General features: G+C 41.2%; 1 protein-coding gene across 1 annotated transcript in view; it reads right to left on the bottom strand.

Moving 5' to 3' along the window:
- AGAP1 (ArfGAP with GTPase domain, ankyrin repeat and PH domain 1) overlaps nt 1–22,124 on the bottom strand; it is a 672,695-nt gene that overhangs the window by 216,167 nt on the left and 434,404 nt on the right. Inside the window, exon 8 of the mRNA XM_050915972.1 lies at nt 13,345–13,449. Coding sequence (XP_050771929.1) covers nt 13,345–13,449 — 105 coding nt within the window. The remainder of the gene's footprint in view (nt 1–13,344; nt 13,450–22,124) is intronic.

Genomic DNA, 22,124 nt, shown 5'->3' with positions numbered 1-22,124 from the left:
GAGACCCTGAAGTTAAAGGAATAAAAAAACAAAAGCCATTCACTGTGTCTATGCTACAATATTAATCAGATCAATTGGTGCTCGGGGAGGGAGGGGGTAGGAAGAGTCGTTCGATGTATAACACCAGATCTCAAACATACAGAATATTGAATTGTTCATAGTTTGCACATTTTCATGGAAATCTGAACAGGTTATTCTGTGTCTGCCCCTCACTCCCCCCCTGCTCTCACTAGATCATAGCAAGAACAGATCTAACATTTAGTAAACACTAGATCATAATTTGTCTATCACAAATAATTTATGTAACATTTATGTCTATACTGGTTAGTGCTACTAGAAATGGAGCTTTATTTTCATAAAGCAGCTCCTAATAAACCAATCCCTGGCCTTTTGCTATTTACATTGCAGCTTTTTCAAGTAACCAAACACTTCCAGACCTGTCTGTTTTGACAATGAGCTTCACTCTTTCCTGAGATCTCTTACATACTGCACATTTACACTGTTTGGCAAGGAATAGTTGCATGTGCATTGCAGTACCCTACACTAATTACATGTGATAAATCTTGTGTCATATGCTCAGAAACAAATGGATTCCAAGCTAAATATGCTTTATATATTCACAGGTCACTTAATGCACAAACAAGGAGAATCTCTACCCGGTTGTGGGACTAGTTACATAGAAACAACAGGAATAATCAGTCTTCATTACCCTAAGCACAGACTGCTTAAGTGGGAGTCTTTTATGGTACCGCTTACTGACCATTATACAGGACACTGAGAACTCCACATTTCATTATGCCCATGACTTGCCATGATTTTTCACTTGGCATAGCAGGTGCAGTGGTGATTTCATTTAGGGCTATACTCAGTTTGAAGGGATACTGTTAAGGTTGTTAGGATTTAAAATTTACTTACCTCAACAGTTTTCCCACATTGCAAGCCTTACCTTAAGGGTGGCAGCTATGTATTTAGGTTTTTTGTTTTTTTTTTAAACTAATCCTTACTGCAGCACTATTTCAAGGAAACAAAGCAGCCTATTTCCCAGTAAACAACACACTGCATGGATGATCTCCTGTAGTGGTCCCCTCTGGCGTGCTACCAATCCCTTTGTTTCCCATATGAGCACACATGCTATCACACACAATATATGTATTAGTTGAAAACACACAGAGGTGATCTGTGATATCCCATATTATCATGGCATAAGGTGGTAAACAGACTAATTATTTTTTCTGAAGAGGTTACCACGTAGTTTCTACAAAATAACAGTAGCGATGTATCAAAGTATGACAGAATTAAGAAATGAAGCCCAGAGAAATTGTAACAAAATGACATCATAAAGCAGTATACTATTCTGGAAAAGGTTTTAGGACAGAAGCTATTAAACTTGTTCACAGTTATTTTTGTGTGGAATATATATGGTATCAATACATCAAATATGCAGCAAGGATTAGACACAACACAGTACATCTTTCATGCCTGTTTTTCCATGTATTCCAATGTTTCATATATATTAACTGATAAAAAATAACTATAACACAAATTTGAGCAACCATAATTTTGTCAAACATATCTTACCCCTAAAATCACTGTCGACTTCCCTTTCCCAGGGTCTGCCCTGAATGCAAAAGGTTTGAAAGAGCATATCTGCATCCTAATTGATACATAGCAATATGAAATGATAAACAAAGCTATCTTTGGGTCAATTCCCAGACCTATTTAATGTGACCTGATTTTATGATTACTTTTGCCCTTCCAAGAAAGGTATTAAAGAAGAGATTTCAGATTTTACAAATATCTAGAGTTGCATTTTCATATGAAGCAAACTATTTTTTATTAACTACAATCATCAGGGAAAGCGTGGGTAGTTTGTTAATCCAACATACTTATACATACCTTGGGGCTGGGAAACAGTTCAAGGGGAAACTCACTTTTTGGAGCAAGAGAAGAGCCAGACAAAGATGTTTGCACAAATTTATTCATATACTCAGTTGTGCAACACAGCTTTTAACTACTACAATTAAGGTGACCGGGCAACAAGTGTGAATAAACTGGACAGGGTGGGGGGTAATAGGCACCTATATAAGACAATGCTCCAAATATCGGGACTGTCCCTATAAAATCGGGACATCTGGTCACCCTAGCTACGATAGGCAGACTGCAAGAACACATTGTTGCCAGACCCCATACTTACAAAAATCATTTGTCAGGTCCCCCAAAATCATGAAATTGGCCTAAAAACAATAATATATTTTGGGTTCTTTTTGGCCACTGAATTTTTGAAGTTCCCATTTTCAAGCTTTTCTGCAGAAGCCTGAAGTCAAGGAATTTATTTTTAACATGAGAATCCCAGCTTTATTTAATCATATGTCTTGAGGAGCTAAGGCTTTAAGAAAACAGCACTCAATATAATGAGACGGGAGAACATGGCTGGAGTTGGCTACAGTGCTAGATGCTCGTGTCACATTTCAACAGTTTTTACATGGATCATCATTTAAACTCTGAGTGGGTCCTAGAAGATCAGTCCGTGCCTGTAGAATTTCACAAGCCGAGGTATTGTTATGGTAGTTTTAGGCTGTCTCCAAAGAAAGCGAGTGTCATTACAATATAGTGGAGCAGATGTGTGTGAAGCCAAACAACTCCTGGCCATGCTGAAGTTTCACACACCACTATTGCAACATGATTACTTTGTCTGATGATGGAAAAACCATTCCTAAGGTCTTTATCATTAAGCCAACATGAACTATGCTTCTATGAATGATGCAATGAGCTCATTTCTCCTTCAGTTAGCACTGTTTGTAAGAAAATGGATTTCCAGAGTTGTGGATACCACCTAGTGATTTCCCAGGCCAAACTTATTTAGATGAGTCTCATCTGGATACAGAACAACAATTTTTTTTTAAAGTCAGTTCTGCAGCACCACCACAATCCCAACAACCTTTGTGAAGGTCATTTGAACAGAGTCTATCCCAAATGGGAGAAAGATGAAATAGAAGCATTGCTCTTATGTCTCGGACCTCAGAACATTATGATAAAAACACCCAGCCTTCATACAGCACTTTTCATCTGTAGATCTCAAAGCACTTTACAAAGGAGGTCGGTACCAGTACCCCTATTTTAAGGAAGGGGAAATGGAAACACAGAGAGATGAGATGACTTGCCCTAGGTCACCCAGAAGGCCTATGAGCGAGCCAGGAACAGAACCCATGTCTCCACAGTCCCAGTGCACTATCCCCTAGGCCAAACTGCCTCCATACAATGCTGTTTTCTGTACACAGTCAAACTATTCTCCTGGATATGTACCCAAGATATATAGATGCTAGATGGCCAGCTGGCTTTTATAAGGACAGTCAGCACGATTTTCCTCTCATTCTCGGTTATTTTGGAAGACAGTGAAATAAGAATAAAGCCTTGGGAACTTTTTCCTAGAAGGAAGTTATTAAATGGTTTCAAGTTCCCACAGGCATCATGAGGAAGAGGAGACCCTTCCTTTAGAGAAATGTTGGAACTTACCACGTTTCGCATGGTGGGAGATAGCAGAATTGTTGGAACACTTTTGAACCCACTGTGTCTAAGACCAACGGTGAGCCATGCATGCTGGAACTAGATGATCTTCCCCCACTTCATCCTTATTCTTAGATGAGATGAACCTTTGGAATGGAACCCTTGGAGCTTTTTTTCTGCTCTAGAAAAGTTTAGGCTTTGGTTTTCTGCTTGGGAATCTCAGGATTTGTCTGCATGGGGACACTCAGGAAAGATCATTTGAATCAAGTGGATTCAGCAACCTAAAGCAAATTAAGACAACTTTAATTCTGCATGAGTATGTCCACATAGGGGTTTAATGCAGTTTAAATAATCCACTTTAAATGTACACCTTTTATTAATTCAAATGAATTTTACTGAGTGTCTCCCTGGAGGCAAGACCAAACAATAGCTTTGAGTATCAAGAAAAGTAGATAAGAACTGAAATCTTGGGAATACGACACAGGGAGCATCTCCTTAGCAATCTTGAGCATAGTCTTCAGAAATTCTCAAAATAAGCTGTATTTCTTGAACTACAAAGACCATTCAGAGCTTTGATGAAAGGCAGTTTCCTAGGAGATCCATATAACCAGGATAAGGATAGTACTCTCCCTTCTCGAAGTCTACCATGGAGCTGTGTATCGATGTAACAAACACAAATATAGAAACAAACTGATTCACATATAAAACAAATTATAATCCCCTCAGGAAAAAGTTATGTTTTCATCTCTCTTTATTAGAAGTGGGGAAGTGAACAATTGAAGTGGATCCTGGGGCAAAATATTTTACATGAAGGACAACCAAAGCTAAAGTTGTGTCATCTGCTGACCTGTGGCATGCTGGTAAAAAACCCCAAAAGGTAGATGGGTGTGAAAATAAGTATTCATCAGGATGACGCTAAGTTAAAGAAGCTTCAAACACAAACTTGTCCTTCACCATTAAAATAGCACTACCCAGCAAGTATCCTAGCGAATATACACAGGGAGCCCTGATGCACGGCACTATGCCATTAGGAACCAAGAGATGACTAGACAAACTTTCGTGGGTCCCTTTGTGAAGGCAAGACAGACATGTAAGATGAATAGGTAGACACGGTGAACTGTGAAACCTGCAGGTCAAAGTTCTCTCTCATTATCCCCTCCATTTTTCTATCAAGGTAGTCCCTTAGGCACACTAAGGGAAGGGCAGGTTTAAGGTTCTTGGAAAAAAACTGTCGGCAGCAAGTCCTGAAAATGTAGGTTGCTTATGTATATAGTTTCTCCTTCTTTAAGAAAAGGAAAATGCATTTAGTGATTGTGAAAAGTGTCAGGCTGACAGCATTAACAAATGAAGTTACTTATTTAGCTAACAAAGTATAGCTCAAGCTGCCCTGCCATTGTCTCTCAACTCTTCTGGAGGCACCACCTCTAGAACTCAGATGCTAGTTCACTTTCCACACCCTTGTGATATTTTGTTTCTCTGTCTAGACTGCTTACAGGGTGTCAGTTTTGATACCGGTTTGTGTGATATAGACTTTTCATGCGGAAATGGTCCAAGACCACTGAGTAATTTCTCAGATTGCTGAACATATCTGATAGTAAGGATCTGTGATCATTATGACCTTAGACCTGTTACAAAGCAATGTTGCCAAACACATTGTCAGTGCTCGAAGAATAGATCAAATATTTTAATGAGTTTTGTCCCTGCAACTTTTGCATCAACTCAAACTGCAGTACAGAGGGATTGAAATTGCCTTTTCATTTATTTCTCCCCCATATACCCTCCCCATTCCCACTATTCCCAAAAGGGTTGCCAAGTGCTACACATTAGGGAACCACAACTCCAGAGCTCTGAAGAAGAGGTTACTCATCTTGTACAGTAACCGAATTTCTTCAAGATGTGCCCCCCTGTGAGTGCTCCAGCTCAGGTGTCAGTGCATCCCTGCGCCTTTGCTCGGAGAGTTTTAGTAGCAGTGCCCATACAGGTTGCACATGTGTGGTACTGGTGTCACGGCATCATTGATACCTCATCTAGCATGCATGTGACCCGAACCTCAGTTCCTTCTTTACTGTAAATCCTATTGCACACTCCAACGTAGAGGGGAAGAGGATGGGTAGTGAAGCACCCACAGGGGAACACATCTCGAAGAACCTCAGTTACTGCACAAGGTGAATAACCTTTTCTTCTTCTAGTGATGTCCCTGTGGGTGCTCCACTTCAGGTGACTGTAGAGGACAGTGTGCCCTCCTGGGGATGGAAGGGGCTTCGGAGTTGGTTGACGGAGGATAACATTGCTAATTCTAGCCGTGCATCTGATTCTGGACCTTGTGTTATTGCGTACTGTTTTGCAGATGATGTTATTGATCTGGTAGAATGTGATCTGGTCCCCTATGGGGTTTGTATGTCCTTTAATTGGTAGCATGGGCATGCACCCGGAAATCCATTTTGATAGTCTCTGTGCTGACATAGAGGATCCTTTAGAACCTTGCACGATAGAAACAAAGAGTTTCAGGGATTTCCTAAATGGTATGGTTCTATCCAGGTAGAATGCTAAAGCTCGTCTAACATTCAAGACGTGCTGTGTAGCTTCATGTACATTCTCATGTGGTTAGGGAAAGAATGTGTGTAGATGTATTGGTTGATTTAAATGGAAGGACGAGGATATCTTGGGGGCGAATTTTGGATGGATTCTTAATGCAACTTAGTCTTTAAAAAAGATAGCATGTGGTGGGTCTGCCATGAGATCCCCTATTCCTCTCCCACACGTCGAGCCAATGTGATTGCCATTAAAAATGCGATTTTCATTGATAGGCACATTAAGGAGCAAGTCACCAAGGGTTTGAATGGGGTTCTGGTGAGACCTTTTAAATCCAAATTAAGGTCCCAGGGTGGTGCAGATGGGCGTACTTTTGGGTAGATTTGTGGGCCGTAAAGGAATCGTTTGGTGACTGGATGGGTGAACAGCATTGCCTCATGGATTTTTTGATGAAAGACAGTGATAGCAGCAAGGTGTACATTGCTTGAACTTATGGAGATGCCAGAGGTTTTTAATTTGAGAATGTAATTTAGTGTCAGTGGAAGGGGTGCTGACACAGCGGTGATTTGTTAGGCATTGCACCATTTAGAGAATCTCTTCCATTTCTGTAGGTAAGTCTTACTAGTAATAGACTTTCTACTATGTAGCAGCACTTACCTGATCTGTTCCAAGCAGGCTAATTCATCATGAGTGAACCATACAGGAGCCATGCTTTCAGAAGGAGCATCTCTAGGTTTGAGTGGTGAACTTGACCCTTGTGTTGTGTTAGCAGGTCCGTCTAAAGCAGAAGGGTGATTGGAGCACATGCTGCCATCTGCGCTATGTATGGATACCACGGCTGTCTGGGCCTTGTGGGCGCTGTCTTGCTTTGGTTGGTCCTTATTTTGTGTATCATTTTCAATAACAGTGGTACGGGTGGGAATGCGTACAGGAGAGATGTGTCCCATTTGATTAGGAATGATTCCCCCATCCATCAGATTCCCAGACCTGCTCTCGAGCAGAATTGCAGGCATTTGCGGTTTCGAGTTATCGTGAAGAGGTCTATAGCTGGGAGACCCAATTGCTGGAATATGTTCTCCAGTATCACCTTGTTCATCTCCTATTCGTGATCATGGGGAAATTGACTGCTAAGTTTGTCCACAGTGGTGTTCTGGCATCCAGGCAGGCAGGAGGCAGAGATGATGATACTGTGTTGGACATACCAATTCCAGAATTTCATGGCTTCTGTGTATAGTGAGTGTGATTGGGCCCCTCTCTGCCTATTTATATAGAACATGCTAACAATGTTGTTGGTCATACTCATATGTTCTGGTTCCTTAGCAGCAGTGGGAAATGGAGGCAAGCACTGTGAACTGTGTGCAGTTTTAACAGATTTATGTGTAGGTGCGTTTCATTGGGGGACCACTGTCCTTGAATCGTGAGATGTTGCATGTGTGCTCCCCACCCTATAGGAAGGCATCTGATGTGAGCATCTGTGACAGTGGTTCCTGTGTGAATGGAATCCTCGAGCACACGATGTTGGGTTGCATCCACCATTTTAGGGATTCCTTGACTTTGGGTGCCATTATTAGTCATTTGTTTAGGCCACATTTGTTTGGCCTGTAGACAGTTCCAAGCCATCCTTGAAGGCATTGCATATGTAAATGTGCATGTTTCACCACGAATGTGCATGCTGCCATGTGACCCAAAAGTCGGGAGACGTGAAGGCTCATATATGTGGGCTGCTCATTACTACAGATATCAGCTTGGTCATTGGGTTGAATCTGTTTATTGGTAGGGACACTTTTGCTTCCACTGAATCGAGCTAAGCCATGATAAATTCTAAGGTTGACTTTTTCTGGTTTATTTATAGACCTAGACTCTAGAAAAAGTCTATTGTCTGTTGGGTAGTCTGGATGGTGACTATTCAAGTGGGCGACTTCCGAAGACAGTCGTCCAAGTAAGGGAATATTATTATCTCTTGTTTTCTTAAGTGTGCTGCTACTACCGTGAGAATTTTGGGAAAGATTTGAGGTGCCAAGGGTGCTAGATAGGCCATGAGGTAAGACTTTGTATTGATAGTGGTCTGTGCCTAAGGTAAATCTTAGGAACCGCCTGTGATCAGGGTGCACTATAGTATGAAAATAAGCATCTTGTATGTCAAGAGCTGAAAACCAGTCCCCCGGTTCCAATGCCGGTATTATCATTGTTAACAGGACCATTCTGAATCGTCGTTTTTTATGAATTTATTGAGTTTTCTGAGATCCAATATAGGTCTTCATCCCATTTTTCTTCTGTTTTAAGAAGTAGTGGGAACAGAAACCCTTCCCTCTGTTGAGTGGGAACCACTTCCACTGCACCTAGTTGTAGAAGGTGATCTACCTCTTGTCGTAGTAGGTGGTCGTGAGTGGGTACCTGAAGCGGGACGGGGATAGGGTGTGGGTAGCTGTATAGAAATGAAGGTTATAAAATAGCCCGTATGGATGATTTCTATGGTCCATTTGTCCATGGTGATGGAAGACCATTACAGGTAGAAAGGGAGGAGATGATCCCCAAATAGATTGGGTTGTTGGCACTGTAATGTGAGAGAGGTCCTTCAGACCATTGACCAAGTCTTCAAATTTGCTGTTCGGAAGAAGGAGTTTGGGTTGCCGCAGGTGGTAAGGGTCTGAGTCTTTGCGGTCTCTGTTTTTGTTGCTCTTATTGGTGCTGATGTTGTTGCGGGTAGGGTGAACATCCGTTTCTTTGTATAATTGATAACTATTTTGTTTCTGGTGTGTAAATGCCTAAGATGCGGAGTGTTGCCTGCAAATCTTTCATGGTGTGTAACACCTCGCTTGTTTGACTGTGAATGGGAGGTCTTCAATAGTAGCCTGCATTTTCTGGGGGAAGCCTGAAGAGTTCAACCATGAAGCCATCACATGACCACCGTGGGAGCAGTAGATCTTGCTGCAGTGTCTGCTATGTCTAGGGACAACTGTAGGGCCATCCTCGCTATCATTTGCCCCTCAGAAACCATGCTTTAAAATTCTCTCTTTATTAGCAATATTCCTGAGGAAGAAAGTCCATGACTTTACCATAGCTTTGGTGGTTATATCTGGCAAGTAGTGCTGCATAGTTTGCCACTCTGAACTAGAGTGTGGAGGAGGAATAGACTGCGGCCAAATAGGTCCAACCTCTAGCCATTCTTATCGCTGGGTGTTGACCTATAATGTAGTGCTTCCCCCTCTGGGTGGCCGCCTCCACAACAAGTGAGTTTGGTGCTGGATTGATGAATAAGAAATGTTTCCTTTGAGGGGACAGAGTACTTTTTGTCAGCCCTCTTACAGTTTGGTGGTATAGTGGCTGGAGTTTGCCAGACTGTTTTGGCAGGTTCCATCAGCGCCTCAGTTATTGGGAGCACTATCTTAGATGAGAAGGATGTTTGCAAGATGTTAAGTAGTTTGTGTTGGGCCTCCGGCACCTCTTAAAGAGGTATTTTCAATTTCTCAGCCATCCTTTTGAACAAATCCTAGAAATGGCTGAAATCATCGGTGGTTGTTGGTGGGGGGGCATTATTGCCTCATCTGGAGAGCATGAGGTGTTATAATGTTAGGTGAAGTGTCTGGTGCCATACTTTCCTCCTGTTCCTCTGCGGTTTCCTCTCTTGGTTCAATTGTTCTACTTTCTGATAGGGGAGGTGGGGATTTAATGCCCTCCTGATGTGGACTGAGGGTTCTGCTGTAGGTGTCTTCTGTAAGGTCCCCACAGGTTCCAGTAAGGCCAGTGAGTGGGGAGTGGCATGGGTGGACCCATCCATGGGTGTCCACACCATAGTGGTGCCTTCTGTCCCTATGTGAACCTTGCTCATAGGGGTCCAGGTATCACAGACGTTCTGACTGGAGAGGAATGGTGAGATGAGAACACCCCTTCTTCCTTATCATCCTCCTTACTTGAAATGGGGAGAGGGCTACCAATGATAGAGGTTGTTCCTTTACTGCATGCACTAGGGAGCAGTCCCTGCCCAGAAGAGGGGACTCTGGTGTAGGTGAGACAAGGTGGTCTTTCTGGTGCAGAAACAGGCATGGTGCCTGGGTCTTCAGTGTTGATAAGGTGGGTGCCAATTGCTTCACTGATGTAGCAGTTAGCGCCACTGCCGCTGCTGTGGTCTTTGTCAGAGCTGTTGTCATCATGGGAGGTGGTATAATTGGCAGAGTGACTGACAGTTCTGACTCCTTCAGTGTCGTCGACGGTGCCATGGTGGAGAAGGTAGGCTTGCTGCCCCTTGAGTCCGCACTGGAGAGCTGGGATTCAGCAGAGGCTACTGCACGGGCGGTGCTGGAGATTCCTGGAGCCTCGTAAGTGCTGAGCTGCAGTGTGGTCAGCAGCACCGAGGAGAGTGACCTGGTTGGAGACCACTTCCTCTTGATCTGCTCTCTACAAGATGAAGAGGATGCTCATTTCCTTGCAGCTTTTTTGGAAGAATGAGTCTTAGGAGACCTTGCTAGAGAAATGTCTGGTGATCTGTGCTGGGAGGGGTTTCCTGCCCTGGGTCAGAGGTTGGTTGTAGAGACTTCTCCATCAAAAAGGGTTTCAGGCTCAGGTCTCTATCTCTGTAAGCCCTGGCTTTGAGCTTGCTACAATGGGCACATTTCTGAGCAGTGTGTGTTGCCCCCAAGCAACAGACATATTAAGTGTGTCCGTCTGACACAAACAGCTTTCCTGCACACCATGCAGCGTGTAAAGCCTGATGAACCAAGCATTTCACTCCAGTTTCATATTCACAACAAGCAGGGAGTCTACACAGAAGACTGCTTATGTAGAAATTCTGTACAAACAGGTCTATGCATGTAACTAAGTGTTGAATATCTGTTTCTGCCTCAAGCTGTGGTTTACATATATGACTAGGCAGAAGCTGTTTCCATTTCCAACCCACCAAGGGGAGAGCAGCAGCTGTCCACGATGAAGGATAAAGACAGGATTACCAAAATCTACAACTGGCCTTGCTCTCCCTTTTCCTCTGCAGACCATTGACTCTGTGTGGAACTCTGCTGCAGACTGAGTAGCAGAAAGCACCAAAGGCCTGGAGGATGCAAAAAAACCCTATTCATGGTGATTGGCTGCCACCTGGTTGATAGAGAGAATAAGAGTGCTCCACACTTTACACTGATAATACCTAAACGAACAAAAACAAAAATGTTCATTAGGTACTCTCGTTACTTTTGCAATGGATTTCCAATGGCTTCTTCAAGACTAATCCCAATGGAAACAACATTTAAAATGACATAACATGGGTTATCGTTCACTCTATAGTAATGTTATAATGTGAATGTGCAGTAGCTGCTTCCCAACCTTAAGGAGACTGGCATTTTAAATTTGCTAAATTCACTTTACTGCACACAGCAAGGAGAGTGTGTTAAAGTATCAATCTTCACCCTGTTCTGTAACAGAACATTTCAGTGGATTACTATTGGCTTTGTGCACCCACAGACTAACTTGGTGGAAATTCCTATAGCTTTAAAATTGTAAGCCAGTTGATCAAGTGAGACATCTTGTGACACTCCTGCTGAGGAAACTCTCTGCTCCTGGTGCTTGAATGACTGGTTCCTTTCAATGTGGTAGTGGAGATATTACTTTAAAACAAATTGCCAGGGAAAAGTAATGAGAAGTTATAAAAACCTTAGATGAACGGGGAGGAAGGTGAGCAAGGGATCGTACATGGAGATATACCTTCAGCAAAAACCAGAATTGATTGCCCTGTATCTGCATTGCTTGCAAAAGTGCAATGCTGGTAGTCTTGACTTGCAGCAGGGAGGCTCAACTCTTGCTTCAAGGTCAAATGCTTTGAGGCTCTCTCACCAGCCTCACACAATTTAATGGAAGAGCCAGAGAAGCAGATGCAGTTGGGCTGTTCTAAAGGGATCACAAGAACACGGGACGAAACCCTGCTGGAGTGGACAAAGATTCTGGGATACGAATTCTGTTGCGAGTCAGTGCCTTGCAACTAACTGTCATGCAATTTATGAAATCAATAGCTCTAAAGAGTCAAGGAAGTGACATCAGAGATGATAGTAAAACATTCCCAAGAGGGTAGAAAGTAAGGCTGAGAAGTTTTGTACCAAGCCATAGCAAGCACTAATGCTCAGTGGATTGTACTCCCAGGAGACTGCCTTCAGCAGAGGAGCTCAAGAAAGACTTGATTGTTGCAGCACTGGAAACAGCCCAGCAGGTGGCCCCAACAGTTTTAGCCCCCGAAAACTAGGATCAATGCGCAGATCTATGAATGCCAAAGCATTTCCACTATGCTGCATCCCTTCAGAGAATAGATTTACATTCTTTAATGCTTGAGAGCTCACGATTTAAATGTTCAGTTTAAAGACAGATGAGGCTGCTGGAATGCTGGGTTTATATGACAATACATTGAACAGACCTTTGATCATAGTGAGGAATGTGATTCTACAACATAAAAATACACTGCCCTTCCCCATCTCTGCGGGTCTTGGCGAATTCAGAAACATAGGGCTAGACTGTGGCTTTAAGCCATGGCCTGTGCTGGACAGCACGTGGAAGAGCCTGAGTGTATTGGGATCCCACACTGCAGAAGCAGTTCTGGCTCCACCACCTTCCAAAGAGATGCAGCAGCATGTTCTCCCTTCCCTACCCAATCAGCTCTGACCGATGGAGCAAACTCTTCTCCACTCTTTTCAGGTAGCTAGTGCTCAGAGGAGTACTAGCACTGTGCAGCGACCAAGCTCCCCCAGGCAATTGTGACTGTGGATTACGTTAGGGGGGCCTAAAGGGAGGCGAGGTGCCTCATGCTTTCACCCCTTCTTGATGCAAGATCGGTGCAATAGTGTCTTCCACATAAGGTATTTTAATAGTGTATGTGAAAATTCCACAGTAATTTAAAATCTAAAAAGGTGATAACATTTTTTTGTCTTTGTTTTTAAAAATGCCACCATCACTGCTACAGGGAAACACACAAGCTATAGAAAGCTTAAAAAATACATTCTTATTTACTACATTCATATCACCTTTCACAAATAAAGAAGTGTCATCTCTTAAAATAGTGATATTTACAGCCATTCCCGCAAGTCTAGAAGAAGCTCAACATGAAATAAACTCTTACGTCTACTGAACAACTAGTAAACTGCATAAAGGAAGGTTATCTAGGTCGTACATGTGATCACACTATGGAATTTTAGCTCCAGTGCCCCCTCAGGTTCATACTTCAGGATTTTTTTCCACCAGAGACAGGATATTTTTGTCAAAACCTGTCCAGATGAGCCTGCTAACAGTATTTGATCTGTGGTCTGACAAGTACTGACTGCAAAGAGGTGGCATACTTACATGTAAACTGGGATGATAGGTCAGTACACCATTGTCACACAACGTAACATATTTCTTCTTCCACTCTTTATTCAATGACTTGCCACTTCGCTTTAGCAGCACACCCTGTTAGAGAGGAAAAAGGCAGAGAAAGGAATTAAACACGATCTTTTGCAAATGCATTGCCATTCAAAGGCAAGGGCAGCTGAGACTTATAACATATTCACTAACATTCCAGTACTGTGTTTCCCTACAAGCTTCTCCATCTCTTCATTTTGTTTCTCCCTTCTCTTTCTGCCAAAATATATTGAATGGCAGCTACCAGCAACCTCAGTAATAGTAGAGTAGTAGCTCTTCACCGTGGTTTTCAATAAAGCAGGTTAGCCCAACAAAATATCGTCTGTGTCAACATTTGCTCTGTCCACTAGGGCTATCATGAGAAGCTTTTGTACTGAATTATACCTCCCTTGGAATTTATATTTTAATGGTGGTGCTCAGTCAGATTTATAGCCATAACAATAAACTCTAAGTTGAGCAAAAATCAAACACCTAGTACACTTGTGGGCACTATAAAATAAATGATAAATAATAAATTTCTGTCTGAATGGATTTTCCATGCAATTATGGATTCTAGTGTTTTCAGTGTGTGGCTCCTGGATTCCTTTACGTCAACTGCTATTTGTGGATTCTTCTGCTGTATCTGAGCTCAGCCGCAGCACGGACATGGAAAGGCAGCAGTTAGCATTTGATTGTTTCTGCTTGAACACTCATTCTAATTTGTGCAGCTTTCTCTCCCTTTCCCAAGCAGTGGCACGGCACAGAAATTCTTTCAGTTACTTATAATCCTAGCAAGGAGAAGCACTACTGATGCAGGTGACAGCAGGAGAGACCCTTACAAGGAAATAAAGCTAAAAGCAGGTTGTGGGGAGAGATTTTGAGAGTGCAATCTTGAGTAATCCAGAGGGGAACCTTGGAAGAAGATGGATGGAAGGATAACCTGGGGGTCATGGAGTAAGAGAGGGAGAGGAAAGAAGCCAAGTTTTGTTTTTCCAGGGAGCAGAAGGGAAAATAAGAGCAGCCAAACAGGAAGTAATTTACCACAGCAGTGGGAAGAGACGATTGAACAATGAATTAAGATGTAAAACTACTGAAAATACACAAAAACATTGGAGAAGAAAGGAACTAAAATAAAAAGGAAACTCAAGACAAAAAACAAACAAACAATCTGTAAGGAAGTCCAGATGCAGACAAAACTAAATTGGAATTTATGAAAAACTGGAACACAGGAAAAATACAGAAGGAAGGCAAGAAAACAAAACCATGAGAAAAAACTAAATATTTGTATGTACTTGATCTTACTACCAACCTAATTCAAACACATGGTGCCATTTCATGTTAACTAAGGAAGTGGCCTCACCCTGGGGACATTTCCCCCCAACATTACAGTATAAGTTGACTGGTTAAGGCGTTGAGAGACAGGAAACCAAGTTCACTGATGGAGTGGTTTCATGAGACAAACAATTTTTAATAAACATAATTCATTTCAATTAATCACTTGGTTCTCTCATTCCAGTTATGCCCATGCTGAAATACAATTTACATCTATATTGGTAATTGTAATACTCAAAAGGAAAAGACCCGAAACATTGAACTTATACTAAACATGTAAGTGGAACTTGCAACTTTCAATAACTAGCACTAATAACTAAAAGATCTTTCATCATGAGTTTAAAAAAACTGAAACACTATGAAGATAGCCACTTTAATAAGGCATTTGATCTAAACACCTCTCAGCTGAATTTTAGTGTTTTACAAGCCATGATTTATATTTTCAAAATTCATTATCACAGTTAGATTGGCTGGAACTTCTATGGCATTTTAGTCTATCCTGAACTAAATAAAAAACTAAGCCTTTTAGGCTAATCAAGGTATGCCAAGCAATGCTTTAGGAACAGTTTTGTCTAGGAAATTCTGATTAAACACACAATTATAAGGCATATCTTAATGAATGCTGCACAGTATAATTTGGTTGAGGACTATTTCTAGTTAAACTGCTCTTACTCAGGCAAATATCAAACTTTTATCTTCGTATCCAAGTACCATCTTGGAGACCCGCAGGTAGGCCTGGTCATTTTGTACTGAGAAGTATCTGCAAATTCAGTATATCCTGTGGTGTCACAGGTGCTCAACAGCATGGATCAGTTCAAACCAAAATCAGGTTCTTATGTTTAAATAAAATTAAATAATGAAGGAATAACATTTGATATTAGTATATGGAAAATACAGCAGGAAATAGAAAGTAAAAGGTATAATATGGCCAACTATTATTATACTGTATTTAGTATATTTTTAAAAAATGAATAAACATGAAGAAAGCTGTGATGCATGCTTACTTTTTTAGTTCAACAGCTTGCTTTATAAAATTATGTCATTTCAGATGAGTCCCAACAATACAGGGGGACAAGGGTCAGGCCTGTGCCAATGCACAATTACAACTGCTCCATTGCTTCAGAAAACCGTTTCCCTCCCCCAAACACTGACAGACATAATCCTCAACTAAATCCCCCATGCCACAATCCAGACGGATTCATAATACTCCTTTAGCAACTATGGAAATGGTTCCACAGGGGAGTCCAGGGTCCTAATTGCCCTTTACTTGACACACTCCTTAAATAAAGGCAACAGTGACCTTTCAGAATCCACATCGGCTATGAAAGACACTGTACCCAAAATCACACTTTAAATGACTGAAATTAGGCACAAATGTCTTGTAGTAACTTTCTGATAGTTTGGGGGGTCAGGTTTCTCTTTGTTTTTGGATGCAACTTCCCAGCACTGGAGACCTCAGACTTGTAAAAATGAAACAGGGTTCTGAAGGTTCTTTTCATGGTTCTGCAAGTTTGAGGTTTATATGCCAATTACTGTTCTCTCATGTAAGAGAAGTTGTTTTCTTCTATTAAAAATAAAAGCTTGCATCTGCCTTTGACTTCTGTGTTTGTCTATAACAGGTGATATGTCATTTCACCTTTCCAGTCTTTTACCGGCACCTAACTAAAACTAAATTCCCCTAAATGTAAGATTGCACTGTTATCACTGTGCTATATGAATAAAAAATTACTTTACAAAACCTATTCCTCAACTGGTGCTGATATGTTTTTTCTTCTTCATAGTGTTTAATGGGAATTAAACTGTAAAGCATCACATTGGTAATTTTTTCCTTTCTACTTCCTGCATATTTTCAATAAGTGGAAATGCACTTTACGCATTTTTGACTGCCACTCAGCTACAGGTAAAACATTTTATTACTTTGGAGGTGCCTGTTCAAGGCAATTATAAGCTCAGTGAAGTGTAAGGTTGCTAATTTTAGTTGGACATATTCCTGAAGGTTTCATCACATGACAATCTTTAATTAAAGATTAATCTTTAATTCCTGGAGACTCCAGGACAATCCTAAAAGTTCGATGATACTAAAATGTCTAAAATGCACTTGATTCTTGCACAAAGAAACTTTTGCTACTGTCCATGTAAGAGTTAGGCAGTTACATTTCATGGATCTGGGTGAAGTCATGACTCTGCCAATCAAAATGCAAGTTACACCGCTTCATATTTTTGTAAAAAGAGGATTCCACTCTATTTTTATGTATAGTAGCATTCTATCGAACATTATATACATGTAACCTCCCTTGTGATGTGTCATAAACATACAGGTGAGGGTAGCATAAAATCCCTCCTTTACCTGTAAGGGGTTAAGAAGCTCAAATAACCTGGTTGGCACCTGACCAAAGGGACCAATAAGGAAAGAAGATACTTTTAAATCTGGGGGTGGGAGGAGAGAAGTTTTGTTTGTGCTCTTTTTGTTTTTGTTCCCTCTGGATAGAGACACACCAAGCAGGTAACCCAGCTTCTACCGAAATGATACATCTAAGATTACAGACACTGTAAGTAATAGCAAGGAAATGCATTACAGTATCTTTTGTTTTAGCTTGTGAATTTTCCCTATGCTAAGAGGGAGGTTTATGCCTGTTTTTGTAACTTTGAAGCTGAGCCTAGAGGGGAATCCTCTGTTTTAAATCTTTTTATTAACCTGTAAAATTACCTTCCATCCTGATATTACAGAGGTGCTTCTTTTACTTTTTTCTTTATAATAAAGTTCTTCTTTTAAGAAACTGTTTGGTTTTTAGTGTCCTAAAAACCCAAGGGTCTGGTCTGTGCTCACTTTGTTAACCTACTGGTTGGTATATTATCCTCAAGCCTCCTCAGGAAAGGGGGTGATAGGGCCTGAGGGAATATTTTGGGGAAAGAGGAATCCAAGTGGTCCTTTTCCTGAATCTTTGTCTAAATCACTTGGTGGTGACAGCAATACTATCCAAGGACAAGGAAAGGATTTGTGCGTTGGGGAAGTTTTTAACCTAAGCTGATGGAATATAAGCTTAGGGGGTCTTTCATGTGGGTCCCCACATCTGTACCTCAGAGTTCAGAGTGGGGAGGGAACTCTAACATGATGTGATTTGTTTTGGCCGTAGTTTTAACTATTTGAATTAACTGACTAAAGTAGTATTTATAGCTACTGTCAGCCATTCATTCCATCAGTCCAAACATAAAATACTTCACAAGATATATTTGACCCACAATGGCACTCAAAACACAGTAGAATAAGTAATACTGCTTCATTTAAGGACGCAAAATGAACCTCCAGCTCTACTCTGGATCAGAACATTCCCAAAGTCTGAGGAGGAAAAGACCTGGGTTCTAGTTCACACTCATGTTTAGTACAGCGGTAATAACTTCAGAAGTAATTCATATCACCACATTATTTGCAGTATCTCTTCATTAAGCATAGAGTGTCCAGGGCAAAATTATCCTCTGGCAAAGACTAAATTGTAAAGATTTTAATAGTCAGTGTACACACAAAGTAAGTTAATTTCAACACAAGGTTATTAATATCCCCATGAAACACAGGATTCTCAACATTAAAAACACCAGTTGAAAATATGGAATTAAACATCACTTGTACCTAGCTGTAGTTAAGGGGACTTTAGTTTTACTGAAAGAAGGGCCTGCTCAATCTCCTGCCCCAACTTTTTCAGCCTGAGGGCCAGTGCTATGTACTATTTCTAAGAGATCAAGGGGCTGCAATCAATACTTTGCGGAAGATTCACTTGTTTTCCCTGTTCTGATCTATTCACTTTGTTCAGGTGGTGCATAGAGAGTGAAAACCACTCATAATTCCCCTGTAAGGGATTGGCTCAGCAAACGCAGAGTCATCACAGGCGGCTCCTACACGTTCCTCCCTCAGTCCAGGGTGGAGAGGTATGCAGGGTGCCAAGTGGGAGAGTGGCTGACATACCTTGTTTGGAGAGCAAAGTCAGGTAGCACAAGCTAAAGCAATTCCAAGGTTTCTTTAAAATCAACTCCCACCTTTTCATGTTCTCTGTATGTGTGTAAATTATTTTTATATATACACACACACACACATATATATACATATATACACACACATATATACACACAGACAGACAGACACACACACACACACCCCTCCTTACTATATGTTCCATTCTATGCATCTGAAGAAGTGGGCTGTAGCCCACGAAAGCTTATGCTCAAATAAATGTGTTAGTCTCTAAGGTGCCACAAACACTCTTGTTCTTTTTGCAGATACAGAGTAACATGGCTGCTACTCTGAAACCTTTAAAATCATGATATATGAGAATCAGGGAACTGTTTTTCAGCTTCTCCTCCTCTCCTCACCTGGGCTATCCCAGGTGGCTCAGAAGGGGAAGTCATCTTTTGCTAGCCATTCCCTTAAATTTCAGGCAGATTCTGCGGAGTTCCTGTGCTCTCACGGGGCTCTCACAGCCAGGAGGGAAACAGGCAATGGTGCAGCTAGAGCTTATTCTCTCCCACTCCCCAGGCATACGTCCGTGGGGAAGGTACTCAGCTGCAGAAGAGAAGGGACACAGTAACTGCTCAGAATGCTCCTGAGGGTACGACTACTTTGGGATAAAAACCCACGGCTGGCCCAGCTCAGCTGACTTCAAGCTGGTGGGGCTCAAATTCCATGGCTGAAAAATTGCCATGTAGATGTTTGGGCTTGGCCTGAAGCCCGAGCTCTGGGACTCTGCGAGGCTGGAGGGCCTCAGCGCTTGGGCTCCAGCCTGAGCCTGAACATCTCCACAGCAATGTTCAGCTCAAAACCTGTGAGGCTGAATCAGCTGACACAGGCCAACTATGGGTTTTTAATCCCCATGTTGACATACCCTGAGACTGCAGGATCCCCTAACTCCTCCCTGTGGTGTTAAAGCTGATTCAGACCCGCTGGTTAAAAGTGACAGGGTGACGCTCAGGAAGCAGATTTTCTATTCTTGAATACATACACATATAAAAATACACCGTTTCTTAACACAGTTGTCCTCAAGGGCCACATTTAGAATCTTGAGAGCCACAGATTGGACACCACTGTTGTAGACCCTGTGCAAGTGCATGTTAGGCAGCAGACAGTGGAAGGAAGAGAGAGAGTACATTACAGTCCCCCCTGCATCATCTCCTCCAATGCAGTGTTTCTCAACGGCCGGTCCATGGCCCGGCGCCAGCCCCTGAGATCTCCCTGACCTCATTTTCCACATCAGAGCAAGACATAAAAAATGTATTTTCATTTCTTCCATACTCAGATGCAGAACAGAATTGGGTCCCCCTTGCAGAGAGGCAAAAAGGGGACTGGATGAATCACTTTAATTTGCTCTTTACTCTGAAATGAATAGAAACATCAGGCAAGAAAACAATGGGAAAAAATGGAAGGGAGGTATTTTAATTGTTGAATACAGGGGACATCAGCCCAGGAAATCAGAGACTATAAAGGGCAGGTAGGAAAGTGTATACAAACCTACTTCCTGCTCCACTAAGATAAAAGCACTGTTCAAAATTAACATCATCTTGATCAAAAAGCAATTATATGCAGTCACCATTTTAACACAATGTTTAATCGAGCAAAAATGTAAACATATTTATTTTTCTAATGTAAGAGAGCCACTCTGTCTGTGACAACCCAGGAGAATGGCCTTGAAAAATGTTCTGAGCCTAGGAGTTAAGAATAGTTAAAAAACACTCTTAACCATAAACTAGATTTAAAATATAGATACAGTACACAAAGTAAGAAATAGACTTTGCATTTAAAAAGTCCTTCAGCTCACTCCACTTTCAAGTGGTGCTTACCTCTAAGATCTACTAGTGTACATGCAGTACATTATAAAGTCATGTTTTATCCTCAGGCCCTTCAACTAAGGGACATACCTGATCTTAGTAAATAATAATTTCTAGCCCTCAAATCTCTCCAAGATATCACTTTTTGTTTATTAAAAAAGTCTGTTCCAAAACTCTCATTGACCAGACAGTATCATTTCATCTGACAATTGATCCATGCACATACTTCAGTTTCGTACTTTCCTCTAGCTCAACCATTTTAGCAGCACAATTAAGGCATGGTTGACTCAAGACTCAATACTTTCAGATTTTAACACTTCCAATTTGCTCACCAACTATGAGAAGAATTTAACACTTCAAATTAAATTTTATCACCTTCCCCAAAAACAGTGGTGGATTTAATAGTGGGATACTTTGTATTTACAGTATTTAATACTAGGTCATTTTGTGTGTGGTTTTAATGAGCTACAAGAAAAATGCTTTGATTTGAGTGCACACACTCCATTGCTTAGTTTTTGCTTAAGGAACTTTCTCATCATGCAAAAAACAGAGGAACTGTCTGTCTGTATTGCAATCTCTTTATTAGTAGTGTGTATTCTGTATCTAGTCCCAGGAGGTCATTGCAAGCCAAAAGCAATGTTAAGTGTACAAGCTTTAAATAACTTACAAAGTTAATGTAATGAATGTAAGTGTTATCTGAAATCTATCACTCAGTGGCTTGCTGTAGCCCCAAGCTGCAATAAAACTCTGCTCATAAATTTATATTAAAACACTGTTCAATAGCAATTATTTACCAACAAAGATTTATTGATTGCATTTGCTGTTAGAGATCGGGGCCCTAACTGTGCCGATCAGCTGGTGGTGTTGAGCTTCAAGGCACCAAGAGATGCTACAGACCACTGTCAGGTTTGGCGTCCTGATCATTATGGCAACACGAGGAACAGTTAATGACAAGACTCCCATGTGGGATCGATTGCACATAAGGCAGTGGGCTGAAACTCTAGGGACTAGTATGTATTCTAAAAGCCAGCTCAGTCTGAATATCTAGTTAACAATTAAATCTAGAAATTATGAATCCTTTGCCTTGGGCAACAATCCTTACCTGCGTAAGCAGCTTTAAATGCAAGTGAATGAAGAAATCACCATGAATTTGTCTAAGGTTGTGTGTGTTCTGGGTTCTACATAGTGGGGCTCTATGTATTATACACAAGGCTGCGTAAATAACTCTCCATTTCCTACATTTTTTCATTCTTACACAATAAAACCATTTAAACAATTTTTTGTTGAAAAAGCTACAGATATTTAACATTGCCTTTGCGTCCCTGTTTTATAGGAACTTATAAACTGTTGCTTTTGGTTATGGAGACAGGAAGAGTAGAGTTATGGGACTCAGTGAGGCTTCCAGATGTCAAAATTAATACATGAACAAAAATACACCTCAATTTTTTGTTACTCCTTAAACAAAGGTTCTAGTCTTACTACACTTTTCAACTGCTCTTTGATGAACTGCCTTTTTTTTTTTAAACAAAGAGGACTTTCAGAAATATTTGATTTTTCTTACAATGGCGAGCTAAAATCAAGGATTGAAATCCTGGTCACAC

Source organism: Gopherus flavomarginatus, chromosome 10 (genome assembly GCF_025201925.1).
Source record: "Gopherus flavomarginatus isolate rGopFla2 chromosome 10, rGopFla2.mat.asm, whole genome shotgun sequence".
NCBI lineage: Eukaryota > Metazoa > Chordata > Testudines > Testudinidae > Gopherus > Gopherus flavomarginatus.
The sequence above is the reverse complement of the archived record's forward strand: the minus strand, read 5'-3'. Positions and strand labels throughout refer to the sequence as shown.